Source organism: Hippichthys cyanospilos, chromosome 17, assembly GCF_059441005.1.
Source record: "Hippichthys cyanospilos isolate Australia breed blue-spotted pipefish chromosome 17, RoL_Hcya_1.0, whole genome shotgun sequence".
NCBI classification, from domain to species: domain Eukaryota; kingdom Metazoa; phylum Chordata; class Actinopteri; order Syngnathiformes; family Syngnathidae; genus Hippichthys; species Hippichthys cyanospilos.
The window spans coordinates 612,229-629,708 of NC_142385.1; the positions used below are offsets into that span (position 1 = coordinate 612,229).

Below are 17,480 nucleotides of genomic sequence, written 5' to 3' on the forward strand. Positions count from 1 at the left end.
AGGACTGCATTCATTATTTCTGCTGATAAATGCTTAATTTAAGATTTTTAGTCAGCATTAATGAAATGGCCAAAACAGCGTTTTCAGCCCGAGTGGAGCACATTTTGACCCTTTTTAAAAAAACATCATTGTACAATGAAATCTCTGCTTGCGTATGCTTTAGAAGCAAGATTTAAGAGGACTACATTCATCATCTTTGCTGAAAAATGCTTAATTTAAGATTTTTAGTCAGCGTTAACGAAATGGCCAAAACAGCGTTTTCAGCCCGAGTGGAGCACATTTTGACCCTTTTTAAAAAACAATGTACAATGAAATTTCTGCTTGTGTATGCTTTAGAAGCAAGAATTAAGAGGACTACATTCATCATTTCTACTGAAAAATGCTTAATTTAAGATTTTTAGTCAACAATAATGAAGTGGCCAAAACAGCGTTTTCAGCCCGAGTGGAGAACATTTTGACCCTTTTTAAAAAAAACATCACTGTACAATGAAATTTCTGCTTGCGTATGCTTTAGATGCAAGAATTAAGAGGACTACATTCATCGTTTTTGCTGAAAAATCCTTAATTTAAGATTTTTAGTCAACATTAATGAAATGGACAAAACAGCGTTTTCAGCCCGAGTGGAGCACATTTTTACCCTTTTTAAAAACCATCATTGTACAATAAAATGTATGCTTGCGTATGCTTTAGAAGCAAGAATTTAGAGGACTACATTCATCATTTCTGCAAGGTGATTTTAGGCGCAGACATTAAATTACTATAGCTGTGGATCCGAAGGAAGAATTGAGCAGACAGCCGGTAAGCCCCGTTTGTTCCTCCGCGTTGCGCATGCGATGGTTGTGCGGTGGCGGAAATAGGCACGGGGGGGGGGGGGGGGTTAAATCATTCGGTGTGTGCATTGTATTTAGTGGCTTGCTGAAGTTTATTCTTTGTTGTATTCGCGCGTTAATTAATTTAAAAGTTGGTAGTCTAATTTTAAGGCACTGCTAGTTTAATGTCAAACGCGTACTGTGTATTTTGATTATGTAATATTGTGTATCTGGTTTTATAAGGAATGTGAAAAGAGTTAATGTTTTTTGTTTGTTTTTTACCTGTGACCAACATAACAAGGATTGAAGAAAATCAAAATAAAAAAGGAGAAAAAAAAAAAAGGAAATACAAGAATCTGGTCATTGAGTGGAACCCAGTTAGAAGCTCAGCTTTTGTACTACCCCTTCAAGTGTGAGAGAAGCACAGCAAAAAAAAAAAAACACTTGACAGTAAAAAACTGAGCAGTTGCTGGTTGAAGAAGCATACCAAACCAGCATTGCGTCCAGGCCAGCCCGCTCCTGCTGCTGAGCCCACATCTTGCCCGCTCCTGCCAAGCTCAGTAAGCTAACGTTGTTACCAAAGCCCAGGATGGCCGAGTCGAAGTCTCTGCAACAGTTGAAGAGAGAGAGATTGACCGCCAAACAGCGGTTTACCCGACAAGCAAAGGCACTGCTAAAGTCTTGCAAGAAAATGTCGACAGAAGAACTATTGGGAGCCTTAAGCAAGGTGACATTCGAGGCTGAGAAGATATTGGAGGCAAATGAGGAAGTGGAAGCTTTCATTGAGGAAGCGGAGCTTTAATCTACTGCTTAAGAGGACATCACTACTGCTAAAGAGGACATCAATGTGGATCTGAGGAAGACGACAGAAGACTGCGAACAGAAGCTTGAGGAAGTGGAAACTATTGTCCAGGAGGTGCTGTGGCGAAGTTTTGGCTGCTCCGAACGCTCATTTGCCTTGGAGGCAGCCGAAAAAGACTGTAGGCGCCTGGCAAGGAAATCCGGCCTTAAGCTGGAGGTGTATGAACTAATGCTCAGCAACCTTGAAGGGTTGGTGAAAAAGGCAAAGGAATCCATGCACCAGTGGACTCGATGGGTTCCAGAAGAGGAACGGCCTGACTTCCAGCAGCGCATCAGGAATGTGGAGGGCTCGCTACTGGAGTTAACCTCAGAAAAAGCTACCCTACTGCTAGTAAAGCTGGAAAGTAGTTCCTCAGAGGAAGTGCCACACCAGTCACCTGCCATTACACTCAAACCAAAGGCACTACCACAGTTCTACGGCAACAAACGAGACTTCTACCCCTGGAGGAAAGAGTGGGAGGCACTCCAAAGGCAAGGGGAACCGACCGGCTCCAAGGAGGTCAAGAAGATCCAACTGCTGGGTAGCCTGGAGGACAAAATCGTGAGGGACCTTCGCCTGTCAACATACGGGACGGCGGATGAGATCTTTCGGGTCCTCGAAAACATGTTCGGAAACAAAATGGCAATTGTGCTGGAAATCATGGAGGAGCTACAGGCACTGCCACCAGTTAAAAGTCACCATCCCAGGAAGATTGTGGACTTAATACAAATTGTGGAATAGGCCCTATTCCACCTCAGTATGACCTCAGTGGACTAGGGAACACCGGTGCCCTGAAAAATCCACTCGTCACAATGTCCCTGGAAAGTAAGCTGCCGAAGGATTTAAAGAAAGAGTGGCTAGTCCATGTGTCAGAAGAGGAAGATCCCTCCCCTGAGGACAGGTTCGACATGCTCCTTAAGTTCCTTAAAAATCAAAAGAAGATATATGAGCAACTAGACTGTGCCAAAGACGAGTCTGCTGGCAGAGAAAGGCCTTGAAGAGTTCCCTGTCATTATGATGATCCTGGAAGTCACCGCAAATGCTGGCCAGAAGATTGGGATTCTGATAGACTTGGCCTCTGACACAAACTACATAACTCATGAGTGAGCTGAACTTGAGGAGTGAGGAGGTGACTCTTGTAGTCCATGGAGTCGGCGGGATGCAAGTGACTGTGGAGACCAAGCGGTACCTGCTGAAGATCCGGGTTTCAACTCCAAGAGGAACCCTGAGATCCCACCAGCTTGTTTGCTACGGGCTGGACAGCATTGCCGAGGTGGTTTAGGGGTTGGCCTAAATCATTCGGCGTGTGTATTGTAGTTAGTGGCTTGCTGAAATTTATTCTTTGTTGTATGCGCGTAATTTAAAAGTAGGTAGTCTAATTTTAAGGCACTGCTAGTTTAATGTCAAACGCGTACTGTGTATTTTGATTATGTAATATTGTGTATCGGGTTTTATAAGGAATGTGAAAAGAGTTAATGTTTTTTGTTTAGGGTTTTTTACCTGTGACCAACATAACAAGGATTGAAGAAAATCAAAATAAAAAAGGAAATAAAAAAGGAAAAACAAGAGTCTGGTCATTGAGTGGAACCCAGTTAGAAGCTCAGTTTTGGTACTAACCCTTCAAGTGTGGGAGAAGCACAGCAAAAAAGTTAAAACACTTGACATTATTCGAAAATGAAATTTCTGCTTGGTTATGCTTTTTAGAAGCAAGAATATTCAGGATAACATTAATCATTTTTGCTGAACTACGTTTAGTTTATGTTTTACAGTCAACGTTAATGAAATGACCAAAACAGCGTTTTTTCAGCCCGAGTGGAGGACATTTTGACCCTATTTGGCAGACATCATTCTACAATGAAATTTCTGCTTGGTTATGCTTTAGAAGCAAGAATATTTAGGATAACATTAATCTTTTCTGTTGAAATATATTTAGTTTTTATTTTACAGACAACATTAATGAAATGGCCAAATCAGCGTTTTCAGCCCGAGTGAAGCACATTTTGACCCTTCTTGGCAAACATCATTCTACAACTAGATTATGTACAATTCCTCAAAAAATTGCGTGTGAAGGGCAAACAGCTGAAGGGAGAGGTGTTGCATGCTGGAGTTATGTTGAATGTTGAAGTGCTTGAACCTGTGACATCATGTGAAATATACAAAGTTGGAATTGTTTTAAATAGGCCTATCTTTGTAGAAGATAAAAGAAAAAAACAAAACATTAGGAATTGTGGGAACATTTTGAATTGTGGGAAGAGGAAAATGGAATTCATGGAACAGCGGGCTTCGGGGAAATCGATTAAAGTTGGAACATTTTGAATGAGTCAAATAATGTAGAAGATACAAGGAAATACTGAAAATGATGAATAGTTCTTTAACACTATTTTCTTCATAATATTTTTAGTAAACTCTCAATTTTCTGGTTCGTAGTTACCATTCTCCTAGTAAAATAAAAATTCTGGATGGAGCCCTGTTGTGTGTGCGCATGAGTGTGTGTATTCGTTTGTCACTTACATGGATGAATTGTCCATCCACGGTCACCGTCTCCTCAGGCAGTTTTTGTTTCATGACGGATAGCATTGACGGCACAGATGAGGCATAGAGGAGCTCTCTCTGGCTGGGGCCTCCTTTTCCTCTGGTAATTGCAGTTGGGGCCCGACATCAATTTTGTGGCCCTTCTACTTATTGACAAACACGAAACTGCTGCCCTCTTTTTGACTTTGGATGCAGTTTTTACTTAGAGTCATGTGTTCTGCAACCACCTTAGCGATGAACAATGTTGTATCCATTCTGAAAGAGAAAAGCAAAAACTATTGACGTTGTTTTTTTTTTTGTATTTGATATATGTCAAAACTCATTTTGGCTCTGGGGCCGGATCTACACCTTCTGTTCTCAGGTGGATCAGTAAAAAAATGTCAACTCTAGCTTTGTTTCCCAGAACTATGTTTTATCATTAGCCTACATTTGTAGCCTATCCTACATACCTATCGTAATCACGGATGACAAGAGATCTGTTCTAAGCAAAACACATATATTCACAAACGATTGCATTAGAAAAAAATATGTTTTTGTGTTTGGTGGTGAATGTGTTAACAACGGCTTTATTTTAACAGTTGACTGAATGCAATTTTACTCCTGAACCAACTCACCACACTAACAAACCGAAGTGGAAGCTATGATTATTTAGTTTTTTTGCCTTGATTGTCATACGACTTTGAAACAAAAACAAAAAACGTTATAGCAGCGCATGGCCAGTAAGATTAAGTTATATCATATTAATATTAATCGTCTTTTGCATGAAACCAGATTAATTTTATTTTTAATACACTGGACGTGAGGGATTTTTTCATATTTACTGCTCTCTAGCGGCGGAAGGGAGCATTTGTTTTGATTTCTTTTAAAAATCAAAACTTTTGATAGAGATGAACTACAGACTCGCTTTTTTCGACGGACTGAAGTTTTTGCCGGGTCGAATGAAATCTAGTGTTGTAGAAATCAAAGCTTTTTGATCCACTGAATCCGTCTGAAGCAACTGTGTTGAAATGGGTCAGTATCGCGACGCACTCACATGAATCCATGTTGAGCATCACGACTGCTTCCTGAAACACTGCATCAATGGGACAGTTGTGTCAAAATGGGTCAGAGTTTCAAAGCATTTGACACAATTCAGTATGGTGACATATTTTTGATAAAACCACATTGCATTTCCATTTGACATTTAGGCAATGTATAATAAAAATACAAGAAACTATAGTAACCTTCTTAGAAAACAAAAAAAAAGAAATACTTGTGCAACAAGATACTGTGATGGTACCTTGTTGCAGTTGGTTGGCAACCAGTTCAGGGCGTGCTTCATCTACTGCCTGAAGTAAGGTGGGATAGGTACCAGCAAGCCTGTGATCCTTGTCCTAACAAGGATCGCAGGCTTGCTGGAAGACAGAAAATAGATGGATCAATGGATGGATAGGTATATAATATATATAGATAGAAAATGGATGGATGAATAGGTATATAAAATGCTTCAAACACTGGAATCGGTATTTATGTGTTTTACTTTTTTTTTTTTTCAAAAATAAAATAATTTCTGTCACATTGGTTCCTATTTTTTGGAGTTGCAGGCATATGAAAATATATTTTAGGTACCTATTTTAGGTATGTATGTATGTATGTATGTATGTATGTATGTATGTATGTATGTATGTATGTATAGTATGTACTGTACAGTATGTACATTGTGTATGCATGTATGTACACTGTACGCATGAGTGTGTACAGTACAGTAGGTATGTATAATATGTGGTGCGCATGTATGTGTATTTGTATGTATGTTTGTACAGTATGTATGTAATTTGTGAAAAATATAAATATTGCAGATGAACCAGTGCAAAAAATACATAAATATTTAGAAAAATCTCAAAATAATGAATATTTATTTTCATATATTTGCATATTACTTTGAATAACCTCTTAAATTTCTGATTAGCAGATACCATGCTCCTAGTAAAATAAATATTCTGGATGGAGCCCTGTTGTGAGTGTGTGTGTATACGTTTGTGACTCAACAAACTTACATGGATGAATTGTCCATCCACAGTCACCGTACCCTCAGGCAGCTTTTGTTTTACGTGGGCTGGTGTTGATGGCACAGATGAGGCACAGAGCAGCTCTCTGGTTTGGGCCTCCTTTTCCTCTGGTAATTGTAGTTGGGGCTCGACATGAATTTTTGTGGCCCTTCTGCTCATTGACAAACACAAAATCGATGCTCTTGTGTCTTTGGACGCAAGGTGAGGACACAGGTTTTGCCTTGACACTTATGTGTTCTGCAACCACCTTAACAATGGAGCAATGCTGTTGCCATTCTGAAAGAGAAAGCCAAAAACACGGTTTTTGATTTGATATATTCTAATTGTTTCAAGAGAGTCACTGAAACTGCATAAAGTACAACAGAAGCTCGTATCTACACAACCTCAATGTGAAATTTAGCCATCAGGTGAAGCACAGCCGCAAAGCACCCATTTAAGCAGCAAGGAAGGCTTCCATTTCAAATGTCACTTTTGCACTAAAATAAATAGTATAATAAATAGTTTTGTATTATTATTACATTACATTTCATATTTCATATTTGGACTGCATTTAAGGCATCACATATATTTTAAAATTAGGTAAATAAGAGATACTTATATAGTATAAAAAGAATTTATGTAAATTATTAAATAATCATTTTAAATTAAGAACTACAGTACTATAAATTTATTATAACGTATTCAAAATAACGAATGAGCTCATTGTAAATGAACAAAAATTATCGTGCCTAACAAGCATTGCAATATGCAACGAGATAGTTTTAGAACATACAAGAATACTTTTTTGCGAGCAATGCAATGGCATTCGGCGGAAAACGACATGGCTTTCAGTTTACATTAGCATCTTAGCTTCGTCGTTCCTTTAGTCAGTGCAGAATAGAAAAATACTTCGATCGCCCTAGAAGAGATTAACATTGGCCGAGGGTCCCCACCAGGGCTCTCACCAGACATCGCCTTTATTCTGTGACGTATTATGAACGGTCAGTCTCGTAATTCTTTTTAAACATAATTAATTTACATCTGGACAGGTAACGTTGCCACATCAAATCCGCTCTTGCATCTGCAAAATGAAATAAATAAAAAATACAGTATTTACTAGACCGATTTAGTGCTAAATTTCTTCTCCACAACTCCAACGCAAAACTGAAAGTAAAAGTAGGAAGCTATAGTGTGTTGTTGCCACTCACTCATTACAAAATAAAAAACGAGTATAAAAAATGAAACTTATGCCAACAGGCTGGATTATTAACATTAGAAAGAAAAAAAGAAACGATGTAAAAAACTATTCTGTATGGAGTCTCATGACTTCCCCCTCTGTGCTGAACAAAAGTGGGAGGCGCAGGCCACCGGCAGGTATAAGTGGGCGTTCATCAAATGTGGCTTCCCACATGGCCAGGGGGATAGTGACTGGGTTCCCCGAGTCCTCCACCACCTCCACTATGTCCACCAAGTAATCAACACGATGGTGATGTTTTTGCTTGACTCGCAGATCTGTTGAGTGGAATGATAAAATGAAGTGTCATAATGGATGAAATTCAAAACAAAATTACTGGTTGTTTACATACACACATTCCAGGCACACGCACGCGCGAGATGGTCATCATTATACTTAACTTTCAGTTTTTAACACAAAACCTTATCATTTTGCGTTTAATGAAAGAGGACTACAGAACTCTTATTGTAATTACCATTAAAAGTCGGAATTCACAGGATTTGTGCAATTTTAAGTTCAACCATAGCTGAGTGTCTAATTTATTCCATTTATTCCAATTAGAATAGATATGAATGACTCATGAACAAAAGTGTGAGGCACAGGCCACCGGCAGGTATAAGTGGGCGCTCATCAAATGTGGCTTCCCACACAGCCAGAGGGATGGTGACTGGGTTGACTCATGTGTTTAATTAATACCATTTATTCCAATTAGAATAGATATGAATGACTCATAGTTATGAAAATGCTTCATATTAACACCTCAATTGGAATTAAGAGGCCAAACCTAAGTTGACTTTCATTTGGATTCACAGGTGTGTTGTATTCATTTTATTAATCCAAACACACGTGTCACGTGTATGGTTCAATCAGAATAGCCAAGCTACGTCAATGGTTCTGTCTTGACTGAAATGTGTTGTGAGATTGTAGTTCACATGCTATAAATGGCAGCAAGAGCGTGACTGAGACAGAAGTACTTTGAGTACTGCATTGTTTTTGTCTTGATGTTGCTTGATAAGTATTAAAATACCTTGAACACAGGCAATTTTTGAGTACCACTGACATAGAAGCAATTAATTACTCACATCTACTTTGGTGTACTGCGTTGTGTGCATGGTGACACCGTAGTCATTGCCTCGTACACTCAAATTGGTGAAGCGATAGTTGATCCCCACAGAAACATTATTGAGGGTGGCCTCCCTCCAGAGGGTGATCTTTACAGATGCTTCATCCTGTAGTAGTTTAAAAATGCTCTGTATGTGTTGTTTGAAGTTCGACAACTGAAAATCACTAACTGTGTACTTACTTTTTGAATTGTGATTATGCACATGGGCGCATCCCGGGTGCCCCTCTGCCTCACCATCCGCATTGACTGCATCTAAAGTGGACCAAGGTAAACATAAAAGTCAAAGGCATAATTATGTGTGCTCGTGCCTAGAATGTGTGTGTATAAACAACCATGAAACTGAAAGGGAAGAAAAAAAGTCATTCGGGTGTCCTTGTAATAATCAGTTCATTGCAATAATTGTGTTAACCTGCACGTAACTGTATTTCAAATGCATTCATGTCCTTCTGGGGCAACCTCTCGACAAACCAAAGTAATGGTGAGTTTTAGTCAATCACATTTTGAACGTAAAACAAGTTGACACTTAATGAAAAACGAAAGGTATTCCAAATACAGTATTGCAAGAGAAAGCAAGTAATCGTGTTAGAACACAAAAAATGTGCGTAATACACATGATGGAAATAGAATAATAGAAAAATAATTAATGAATAAATGATTTTTTTTCACACGTTATCTTTGATGAGTGTATGTACAAGAATGTGTGTAACAGTGCTTATAGGTGCATATGTGACCTAATAAACTTACATGAGTTACTTGCCCTTCAAGGGAAACCATGCCCTCAGGCGCCTGATTTTTGATTGCCTGAGGGGTGATGGTGGCGATGGGGGGCACAGAAGGAGCTTGGCTTGGGCCTCCAGGTCAGGGGAGATGGTGAGTTGGGGACCAGAATAAATCTTCATCCCCCTCCTGCTTAGCAGGACATTTGGGGTCCGGCTATCCACACAATTACAAAAGACAAAGTTGTTGCCCTCTGTGACTTTGGCAGCCAAATCTGGAAATAGAACAAGTTTGTACACGCTTTGCCCGTCACAGAGGGCAACAACTTTGTTTTCATGAAATCCGTCCAACTCTAGCGGTCGTTAGGGCAAAAAATCCAGTTTTTGGCCGTGATGCATGTTTCTACTTTTACTGCTTTCGCGATGAGCATCTGTGTTGCCACACTATTAGGACCGTGATATTTCATCAAATAAATTCTAAATAGTTGCCAAAACGGTACAGTTGTACCGAACCTAGTATATGCACAACATCATTTAAAGTTTAGTGGTATAATGACGTGCAATTTCCACAAGAGTGAATTGTTGAGGGGATAACCAACAAAGCATCAATTTAATTTCAATTAAATAATTTCATGTCAATTAAATAGGAACGTCTGCCTTTTCTAACGTCGGCGTAATATCATGAAAAAGAAATAAATTTTCACACCAGCATTATATTACATTTATTGACTGCATTTAAAGATAGTATTATGTACAACAAAACCAAATAATGCAACAATTCCTGTATTTGTAACGAAATAAAATGTCATGAGTCAGTGGATGAAGTTGAGAGCAATGATTTTAAAGATCCATCAGGTGTCAGTGTTGAGCAACAAAAGCAACAGGTCAAGCTAGCTTAAAGCCGCACGTGGCGAGTCTGTGTGCTAGCAGAAGCGTCCACATATACATTGTGATGGAAAACAAACTACGAAATTTCAGTTGACACTTTCTTTGCACATTAACAAAATAAAAATCCCTAACATATTCCAGCACTCTGGAGGGATTTATTGTGACGAGCGGCGACAAAGCAGTGTATATAATTAAATCGAGTTTTACCCCCCACCCCACCCCACTATTGCGTTGGAGAAAAAAAAAGGGGAAAACGTTGACGATGAAATAATGAAATGTACTGTCTATAATAGAAGAGCATAAAATAAAGACATTTCCAATGGTTCATCGACTGTTTGTAGTTTTACACAAAACGTGTTACACAATGCAAGGTAATTTTTCCTCCACCTGCTAGCCAAGAGGTTTTTTTTTTAATATATGTGGCAGAAGGCCGAATTTTTTTTCACACTGGTTTGCACCGATTTCTAACGGCATTTACAGAACATAAAACAACGTTACGGAAAATAAACCTAACACTATACATTTTGAAGTGTATAACCATGCCTTATATATTAAATATTTTCGAGTTTTTTTGTCACTTTCTTACATTTTGAGTCGGGTCAGTCGGCAAAATGTAATTTGCAGTCTTTATATATTCCAAATATATATAAAAAAAAAACATGTCACAGAAGTACATTCACTCGAAAAAACTGAAACACGCAGAACAATAATTTTGGGAAGGTGTTACATTCGGTTTGAATTTAAGAGGAAATAATAGCCTACCTCTCTCTGTCGTCGTCAATGTGAGGTGGACTTTTTATTCCAAATAGCATAGACCCATCCCACTATCGCGTTGGAGAAATAATGGCCTACCTCTCTCTGTCGTCGTCAATGTCAAGTGAATTTTTATTCCAAGTAGCCCCACCCCTAAGTGGCAGAAAGCGGAAAAAACATTCGATTTTGGTAATGTACGTCATCTTGAAAAAAAAAGAGGGGTGATTTATTAAAGTTGTAGCGGGCTTCAAATCGGCTGTGCATACCGACTATGTGCCTATTCTATTTATTACTACTTAATAAGCATAACATCTAGAGGTACACAGGGGCTTGAGAATGCACACCATTCATAACATCACCCTTAATAATTTAATGAAGCAACCCTCAATTTCCAGAGCATTCAAAACCAATAGTTTCTTTTCTTTTACTTTTTATTTTTGCAGCCATTGATTATTAACTAATAAACGTGACTACATAAGAAATAAAGTATTTGCACTCACCAATACGGGCCCGCACAGTACCTCCATTTATAAATGAAATGGTTAAGACCGAAAGACTTTGACCGAGCAAGAACAGTTTTTGAGCACATAAAAATATATTGATTTTCTGTGTTTGCGACCTCTGCGTTTTCGCTGAGCACGTAAGGACACAACTCAAGCGTGAGCGAAGGATTTGGAGCGAGCAAAATGTTTTTCTGTGCTGGACTGACTGCTTCGGCCAAAATTCTTGTGGTAGACAAGTGTGAGCAGTCTGGGTGTTGTCCAGGTTGTCTCATGAGGTTTGAAGAGGGTAATGTGGACAAAGTGTGATTCCTTTTGATACAGCATTTTGTTGGAATAAAGTTACTGAGAAATACAAGCAGCTTGTCTAAAATGCATCAAGTAAAAGCACAAAAGAAAAACCTCTCTGAAATTGAATATCATTATATTATAATGTTTAATTATAAACATTTAATTCTCTGGATATTATAGTGATTATAATTGCAGAGAATTTTGTGTATTTTGTGGCATTTAACAATCTGGCCAATTTGCATCAAAGGGGTTTCCACTGTATGACACAATTTTACTGTTAAGCACTCAAGTATGCTGGCAGCATAATCGATGCAACACTGAATGGTGTTAAACTGAATGCGAGAAACAAACGCGAAAAGTAATTCCTAAGAAGTTAAGAACAAAATTAGTTGGTAGAGTATGCCTGAACAGTGGAGAGTGTTTTTTTAATGTCTTATTAAATAAATCAAGATAAGATAGTTGAATAGCTGCACAATAAGAAATGTAAAAAAAAAAAAAAAAAGGGAATAGAAACAAATCTGTCCCAGCAGCAAAGAATTTCCAATTGACTTTTTTTTTCTTATTCAAACTTTAGGGCAGGGATCACCAAACTTTTTGAAACCGAGAGCAATTCTTTGGTACTGAGTAATACGAAGGACTACCAGTGGTGGCGGTTGGCAAAGAAATACCGTGCATTCGCCGGAAGAGGGCAATGTTGTATTGAAACGTAACCTAATTTTGTTCTGTTCGATTTTTATATTTTGTATTTCGGTTGAAATGGCTCCATATTATTTCTAAGTCCACTGGAGCAATAGTGTTAATTTATGGATGATTTTCAATCCGTCAGCTAGCAGAGTTTATTAAGGGTCGCGAAAGGGGCTTCCGGGAAAATCATTCACGCTGCTGTCATCAAGTCAGACGCGACGGCACGCGTATATCCGAAGACGTAAAGTGTTCCAGCTTTGTCTATGTTTAGCGGCCCAAAGTGGTATGTATGAGTTTGGTTTATGTTTAAATGCATATTATGTTGTCCGTAGCTGACATCTCTTTTGTATGTGTCAGTTCTACGGTGTGAACTGTTGCAAACAAGTGCAGTCAGTAAAGCATTAGTACGAAGAACCTTGGTGTCTCTCCCTTTTTTTGGACAAAGCCGGCATAACCAGTTTATGTGAAGACCTTGATCATGTGATTGATTTCTCACAAGAATTAAGGATCAGCTGTAGTAAATCAAGTGTAATATGTCATGTATATGTGATTTGCATAATCGTTAGTAAAATTCCTGGAAAATTACAATGGTCTATCACTTGAACTATTATAACTATTATAGCAGACCAGGTCTGCTGGTTATTCATGTGATTTTTGGGGGCGACCCAGTGCCTGCGGCCACTACGTGGATGACCCCTGCTTTAGGTAATTCAATTATGCTGGTAGCATAAACTCTCAAGCAATGTATTATTCAATGACACGGAATTCAAAGTTCAAAGGAAGTTGCATGGTAGAATAGGCTAAAAGACGGTGGAAGAGGTTGAGCAATGTCTTGTTTTCCTGTAGTTTGAACATGTTTCCCATTGGGTGAATAAACATTTAAATATGAACAAATGTTGTTTTAGTCGAGGGGGTATTATACAGTGGAAAGTCCTCATTGTAACTACAATAGTATTTCTTAATGGAGAATTAATGATAAAATAGGAGATGAATAGATGCACAGAGTAGTACAAAAAAAAAAAAAATAATGGGAACAAATCTGGTCCAATCGCATCAAAGGTGTTTCCACTTTAAGGCACTTCCATTTTTTTTACTGTAAAGGGTAACTATACATTTAAATATGAAGAAGTACAGTGTTTTAGTAAAGGCAGTATCAAACAGTGGAAAGTCCTCATTCTAACTGCTGTAAAATTTCTTAATGAAGAATTAATGATAAAACAGATGAATTGATGCACAAAAAAATAGCATCAAAGGTGTTTCCACTGTCTGACTCATTCATTTTATTACTGTAACGGACTCAAGTATGCTGGCAGCATTAACCGGTAACTGATGAAACACTGAATGATGCTGAACTGAATGTTGGTTACAACAGCTGAAAAGTAGTTACTAAGACAATTCGGAGGAAATTGGTTGATACAATAGGCTTAAAAACAGCAGAGGGTGTGTGCGTGTGTGTGTATGTACACACACACACACACACACATTATATATATATATATATATATATATATATATATATATATATATATATATATATATATATATATATATATATATATATATATATATATTTTTTTTTTTTTTTTAATAACAGGCTTCTCATTTCATGACTGTACATTCGAATGTCACCTTACACCAAAAACAGAAGTGCTGCATCAGTCCATCACACTGTTTTAGCTGAGGGGTTTTCATACAGTGGAAAGACAGAATTTAATCTCATAATAACTGCTTTAAGATTTCTTAATGAAGACGTAATGATAAAATAGTGGATGAAAAGATGCACAAAGACTTATGTAAAAAAATGGATTAAAGGAATAGAAACAAATCTCTAAGATCAAACAAGCTTGTCAAAAATTTTAAGTGCAAACCATTGAAAAAGGAGACCAACAAATACAAATACAATGGTTTACGAACTCCCTCTTTTACAAACTTTTCATTTTACGAACGTGGACCGCGGCGTTTTTTGTCCCCCTCTTACGCACAAACCTTTCGTTTTACGAACAATCCAACATGCCCCAACATGCCGGTCAATGTGTCCGTACTATTTTTTTCGCTTTGCTGCATCAACAAAATCAACTGTTCTCACATGTCACGGTAACGCTGATATGCTATTGCTCTTACAATGTTACAGTCACTGTGTCAGTCACGGTGTCAGTCACGGAGATGCTGATATGCTATTGGTCGATTAAGGTCACAGTCCTGGTCTCAGTCACGGAGATGCGGATATGCTATTGGCCAGCGTCACGTCAATCAGAGAAATGCCAATGTGCTATTGGCCGAACGCCTTCATCTAGCTTGATGGCACAGCCGGTCGGTGTGTTCTGAAGACTTTGCAAACTTTATCTGTTAGACATGGCTTCTAAAATTGCGAGTGGTGGTAAAGGAAGAAATAAGAGGATGATGACAATAGAAACGAAGCAGGAGATAATAAAAAAATACGGAGGCGCACGCATAGTTAACCTTGCTCGTGAGTATGGCCGAAACCGCTCGGCATTCTTCGAAGGGCAAGACTTTCCTTGCCAGGGGACGGACCTCGGTCAACAACAAAATGGAGAGGCTTCTTCTATTATGGATTAAAGTGAAGGAAATCGCCTGTGATATGTTCTCGTTTGAGAAAAGTTTTCATTTAAGAAAATAAATAAATTCTGCGGGTTGGTCTCTGCTCCCCTCCGCCTCCACCCAGCTCAAGTCACGTCGCCCCAAAGGTAAATGTCATTTTTCCTTTGTATATTTGTTTAATTTAACTGTACAGTAGATTGTTACTATTTTTTAATATGTGTATAAAGTCATGATGTTTTTACCTAAGGTTTTTGCACGCGTTGCACGCGTTCACTAATTAACATAGGTTTGGATTTCCCGTCATACGAGCAATTCGAGTTACGAGCATAGCTGCTGAACGGATTAAGTTCGTAACACGGGGGTCCACTGTAGTTGTGTGATGTGAAGCAGTACATTATAGCTTCATGTGTCAAGAGTGAGAGATTGTATTTATGTTATGGAATATTAAGATGTTACATGAAACATTGTCTGTATCAACGGCAGTGGTTAGATATTGGAGCTGATTTGTTCTCATTCCATAATTTGCTAGGGCTGCGATTGGCTGGCAACCAGTTGAGAGTGTCCCTCACCCACTGCCGAAGACAGCTGGCATAGACACCAGCAAGTGAGCGGTCCGCGTGAGGCTATGCGCCGACAAATAGATGGATGGATATAATTTGCGAGGGTAAAAGTTAACACAGGCAATAACAAATTGAGGTAGATGTGCCTCCCAGAATGCTTGTTTGATCTCAGAGATTTAACGGAATCATGAGTATGGTACATACAAATGTATTTAAACAAATGCATGAGTGAAAAGGTATTTCATAGAGCAACCTTTGTAGAGCACACAGATGATGGCAAAAATGTATCTATGGATACAGATCATGTAGGTTGGATTGGGGGACTAGGACTGTTCTTTTCAATGCAGGGACAACAGCGTAAGAACAGGAAAAGAGATTGCATTCTAAGGATAGGATGGCGTCATGGTCCTTGTAAACTCCTCAGCAAGGTCGCATGATGAAAAGATGAAGGAGGTGGTGAAGACTAAAGCTGTAAAAAGATAACGCTGCATTTAAAACACCACTTAATAGCAATTTGGCTACTCCTATTGGCGATTTACAAATGAATCGGCAGAAGTGGTGCTTGGTTGTCCGTGGTCTTCATGTTGTTGGCACTTGTTTTCTTTTTCTTCTTCATTTTTACTTTTTTTTTGTCTCTTGGGGAAAAAGGAGAACACACGACAAAACTTCCATGATGCTGACATCATCTTTCATTTTCTACAATACAGTAAATTAGTATATCACACTCATGCCCAATCAAGTATCCAGTGACATGAATACACTCACATATTTGTTACTGTGATTCTGCTATAAACTGCTTGTGCACCCGAACAAAGAGCCTGTTAAAAAAGAAAGGAAATATTTTTACAACATTTAATGGCTTTAGGAAAAAAGATAGGCTTAATGATTAGCAGTTTACCTTGAAGAGAGGAGATGTTCCAGATGACAACAGGTCCTTGAGCAAGCAGTACAATGGCTCATCAAAATCTTCTACTTGGTGGCAAACGTCCAGCTGTTGTTTGGATGAATGAAATGTGGAGCCACAGGAAACAAGTGGACAGCATCAGTCTACAATAACGAAACAAATCCGTTAAGGGGGTGAAAACAAAAGCTGAGAAAGATATCCACATTTTTTTAGCTGTAATTGACATAAATTACGGCAACTCTCTCCTTTCTCCTGAACAAAGGACCTGTTAGAAATACTGTAGATGGGACAAAAATTACTTATGATGAGCTACTTACCTTTTCCTACCAATAGAAAGAAAATGGTCTGTAGAAAGCACAAAACAGACGTGTTTTAATCCAGAGGGGAACTGCCACTGGACAAGCCTGATGATGTGTCATCAAAGCCTTTGACGCGGTGGTGATCTTCCACTCGTTCTTTGGATGAATGCAACATGTGGAGCCACAGGCAACAAGTGGAAAACATCGGTCTCCAAAAAAGAAACAAAATACACTGAGGAGGTGACAACAAAAGCTGATAGAGATATGCACATTTTTAGTTTTAACTGAAATAAATCACAGCAATTTACACCAGAATGAGGACAACTCCTGCTTGATTGCTGGCTCTTTCTCCTGAACAAAGAACCCGTTAGAAGTAGATGGGACAAAAGTTACTGTCGTTACAAAAGAAGATGATGAGCTACTTAGCTTTTCCAACCAATTAAAGAAGGAAAAAACAGACTTGTTTTAATCCAGAGGGAAACTGCCAATGGACAAGCCTGATGATGTGTCATCAAACTCTTGCACACGGTGGTGATCTTTTCTTTGGATGAATGCAATGTGTGGAGCCACAGGCAACATGGGGAACACATAGGCCTGCAAACAAGAAACACATTCAGGGGGTGAGGACAAACTGCAAAAGAGAGGCGAACCTATAGTTTGTTTTAACTCTTTTAGTGCCAAGCGTTATCGGAAAAGGAAACCTCGAGAGAGCCAGTGTATTTTGCATTTTCAATCATCTTTCACGGCCAACAGAATATTG

The 17,480-nt window shown here is 38.6% G+C and overlaps 2 protein-coding genes across 48 annotated transcripts in view; both read right to left on the minus strand.

The window, feature by feature from the left end:
- Nucleotides 1–3,561: 3,561 nt before the first annotated feature.
- LOC148409177 (uncharacterized) lies at nt 3,562–13,886 on the minus strand. 12 transcript variants are annotated; one of them, XM_088439272.1, is made up of 11 exons: nt 10,933–13,886; nt 9,311–9,557; nt 8,747–8,818; nt 8,526–8,672; nt 7,175–7,721; nt 6,614–6,706; nt 6,478–6,506; nt 6,219–6,381; nt 5,462–5,510; nt 5,216–5,254; nt 3,562–4,437 (listed from the first exon to the last, which is right to left on the minus strand). In XM_088439272.1, coding segments are annotated over exons 6-11 (303 nt in total). In that variant the 5' UTR covers nt 6,635–6,706; nt 7,175–7,721; nt 8,526–8,672; nt 8,747–8,818; nt 9,311–9,557; nt 10,933–13,886; the 3' UTR covers nt 3,562–4,435. The 12 variants fall into 12 exon arrangements, 4 of the variants coding, with proteins under 4 accessions (XP_088295398.1, XP_088295399.1, XP_088295397.1 ...); XM_088439273.1 differs by having other exon boundaries at nt 3,562–4,325; nt 4,410–4,437; nt 6,614–7,721; XR_015868420.1 differs by lacking the exon at nt 6,614–6,706.
- Nucleotides 13,887–14,046: 160 nt separating this feature from the next.
- The window catches only part of LOC148409178 (uncharacterized), a 104,434-nt gene continuing 101,000 nt past the window's right edge, over nt 14,047–17,480 (minus strand). For 16 of the 36 annotated variants that reach the window (XR_015868490.1, XR_015868477.1, XR_015868488.1 and 13 more), the window contains 3 exons: nt 16,416–17,314; nt 16,283–16,335; nt 14,047–16,152 (listed from right to left, as the gene is read on the minus strand). The gene's annotated coding sequence lies outside the window, so the exon portion shown is untranslated. Of the gene's footprint in view, nt 16,153–16,282; nt 16,336–16,415; nt 17,315–17,480 lie in introns of those variants that run through there. The other 20 variants (XM_088439793.1, XM_088439788.1, XM_088439805.1 and 17 more) reach the window with 5 other exon arrangements.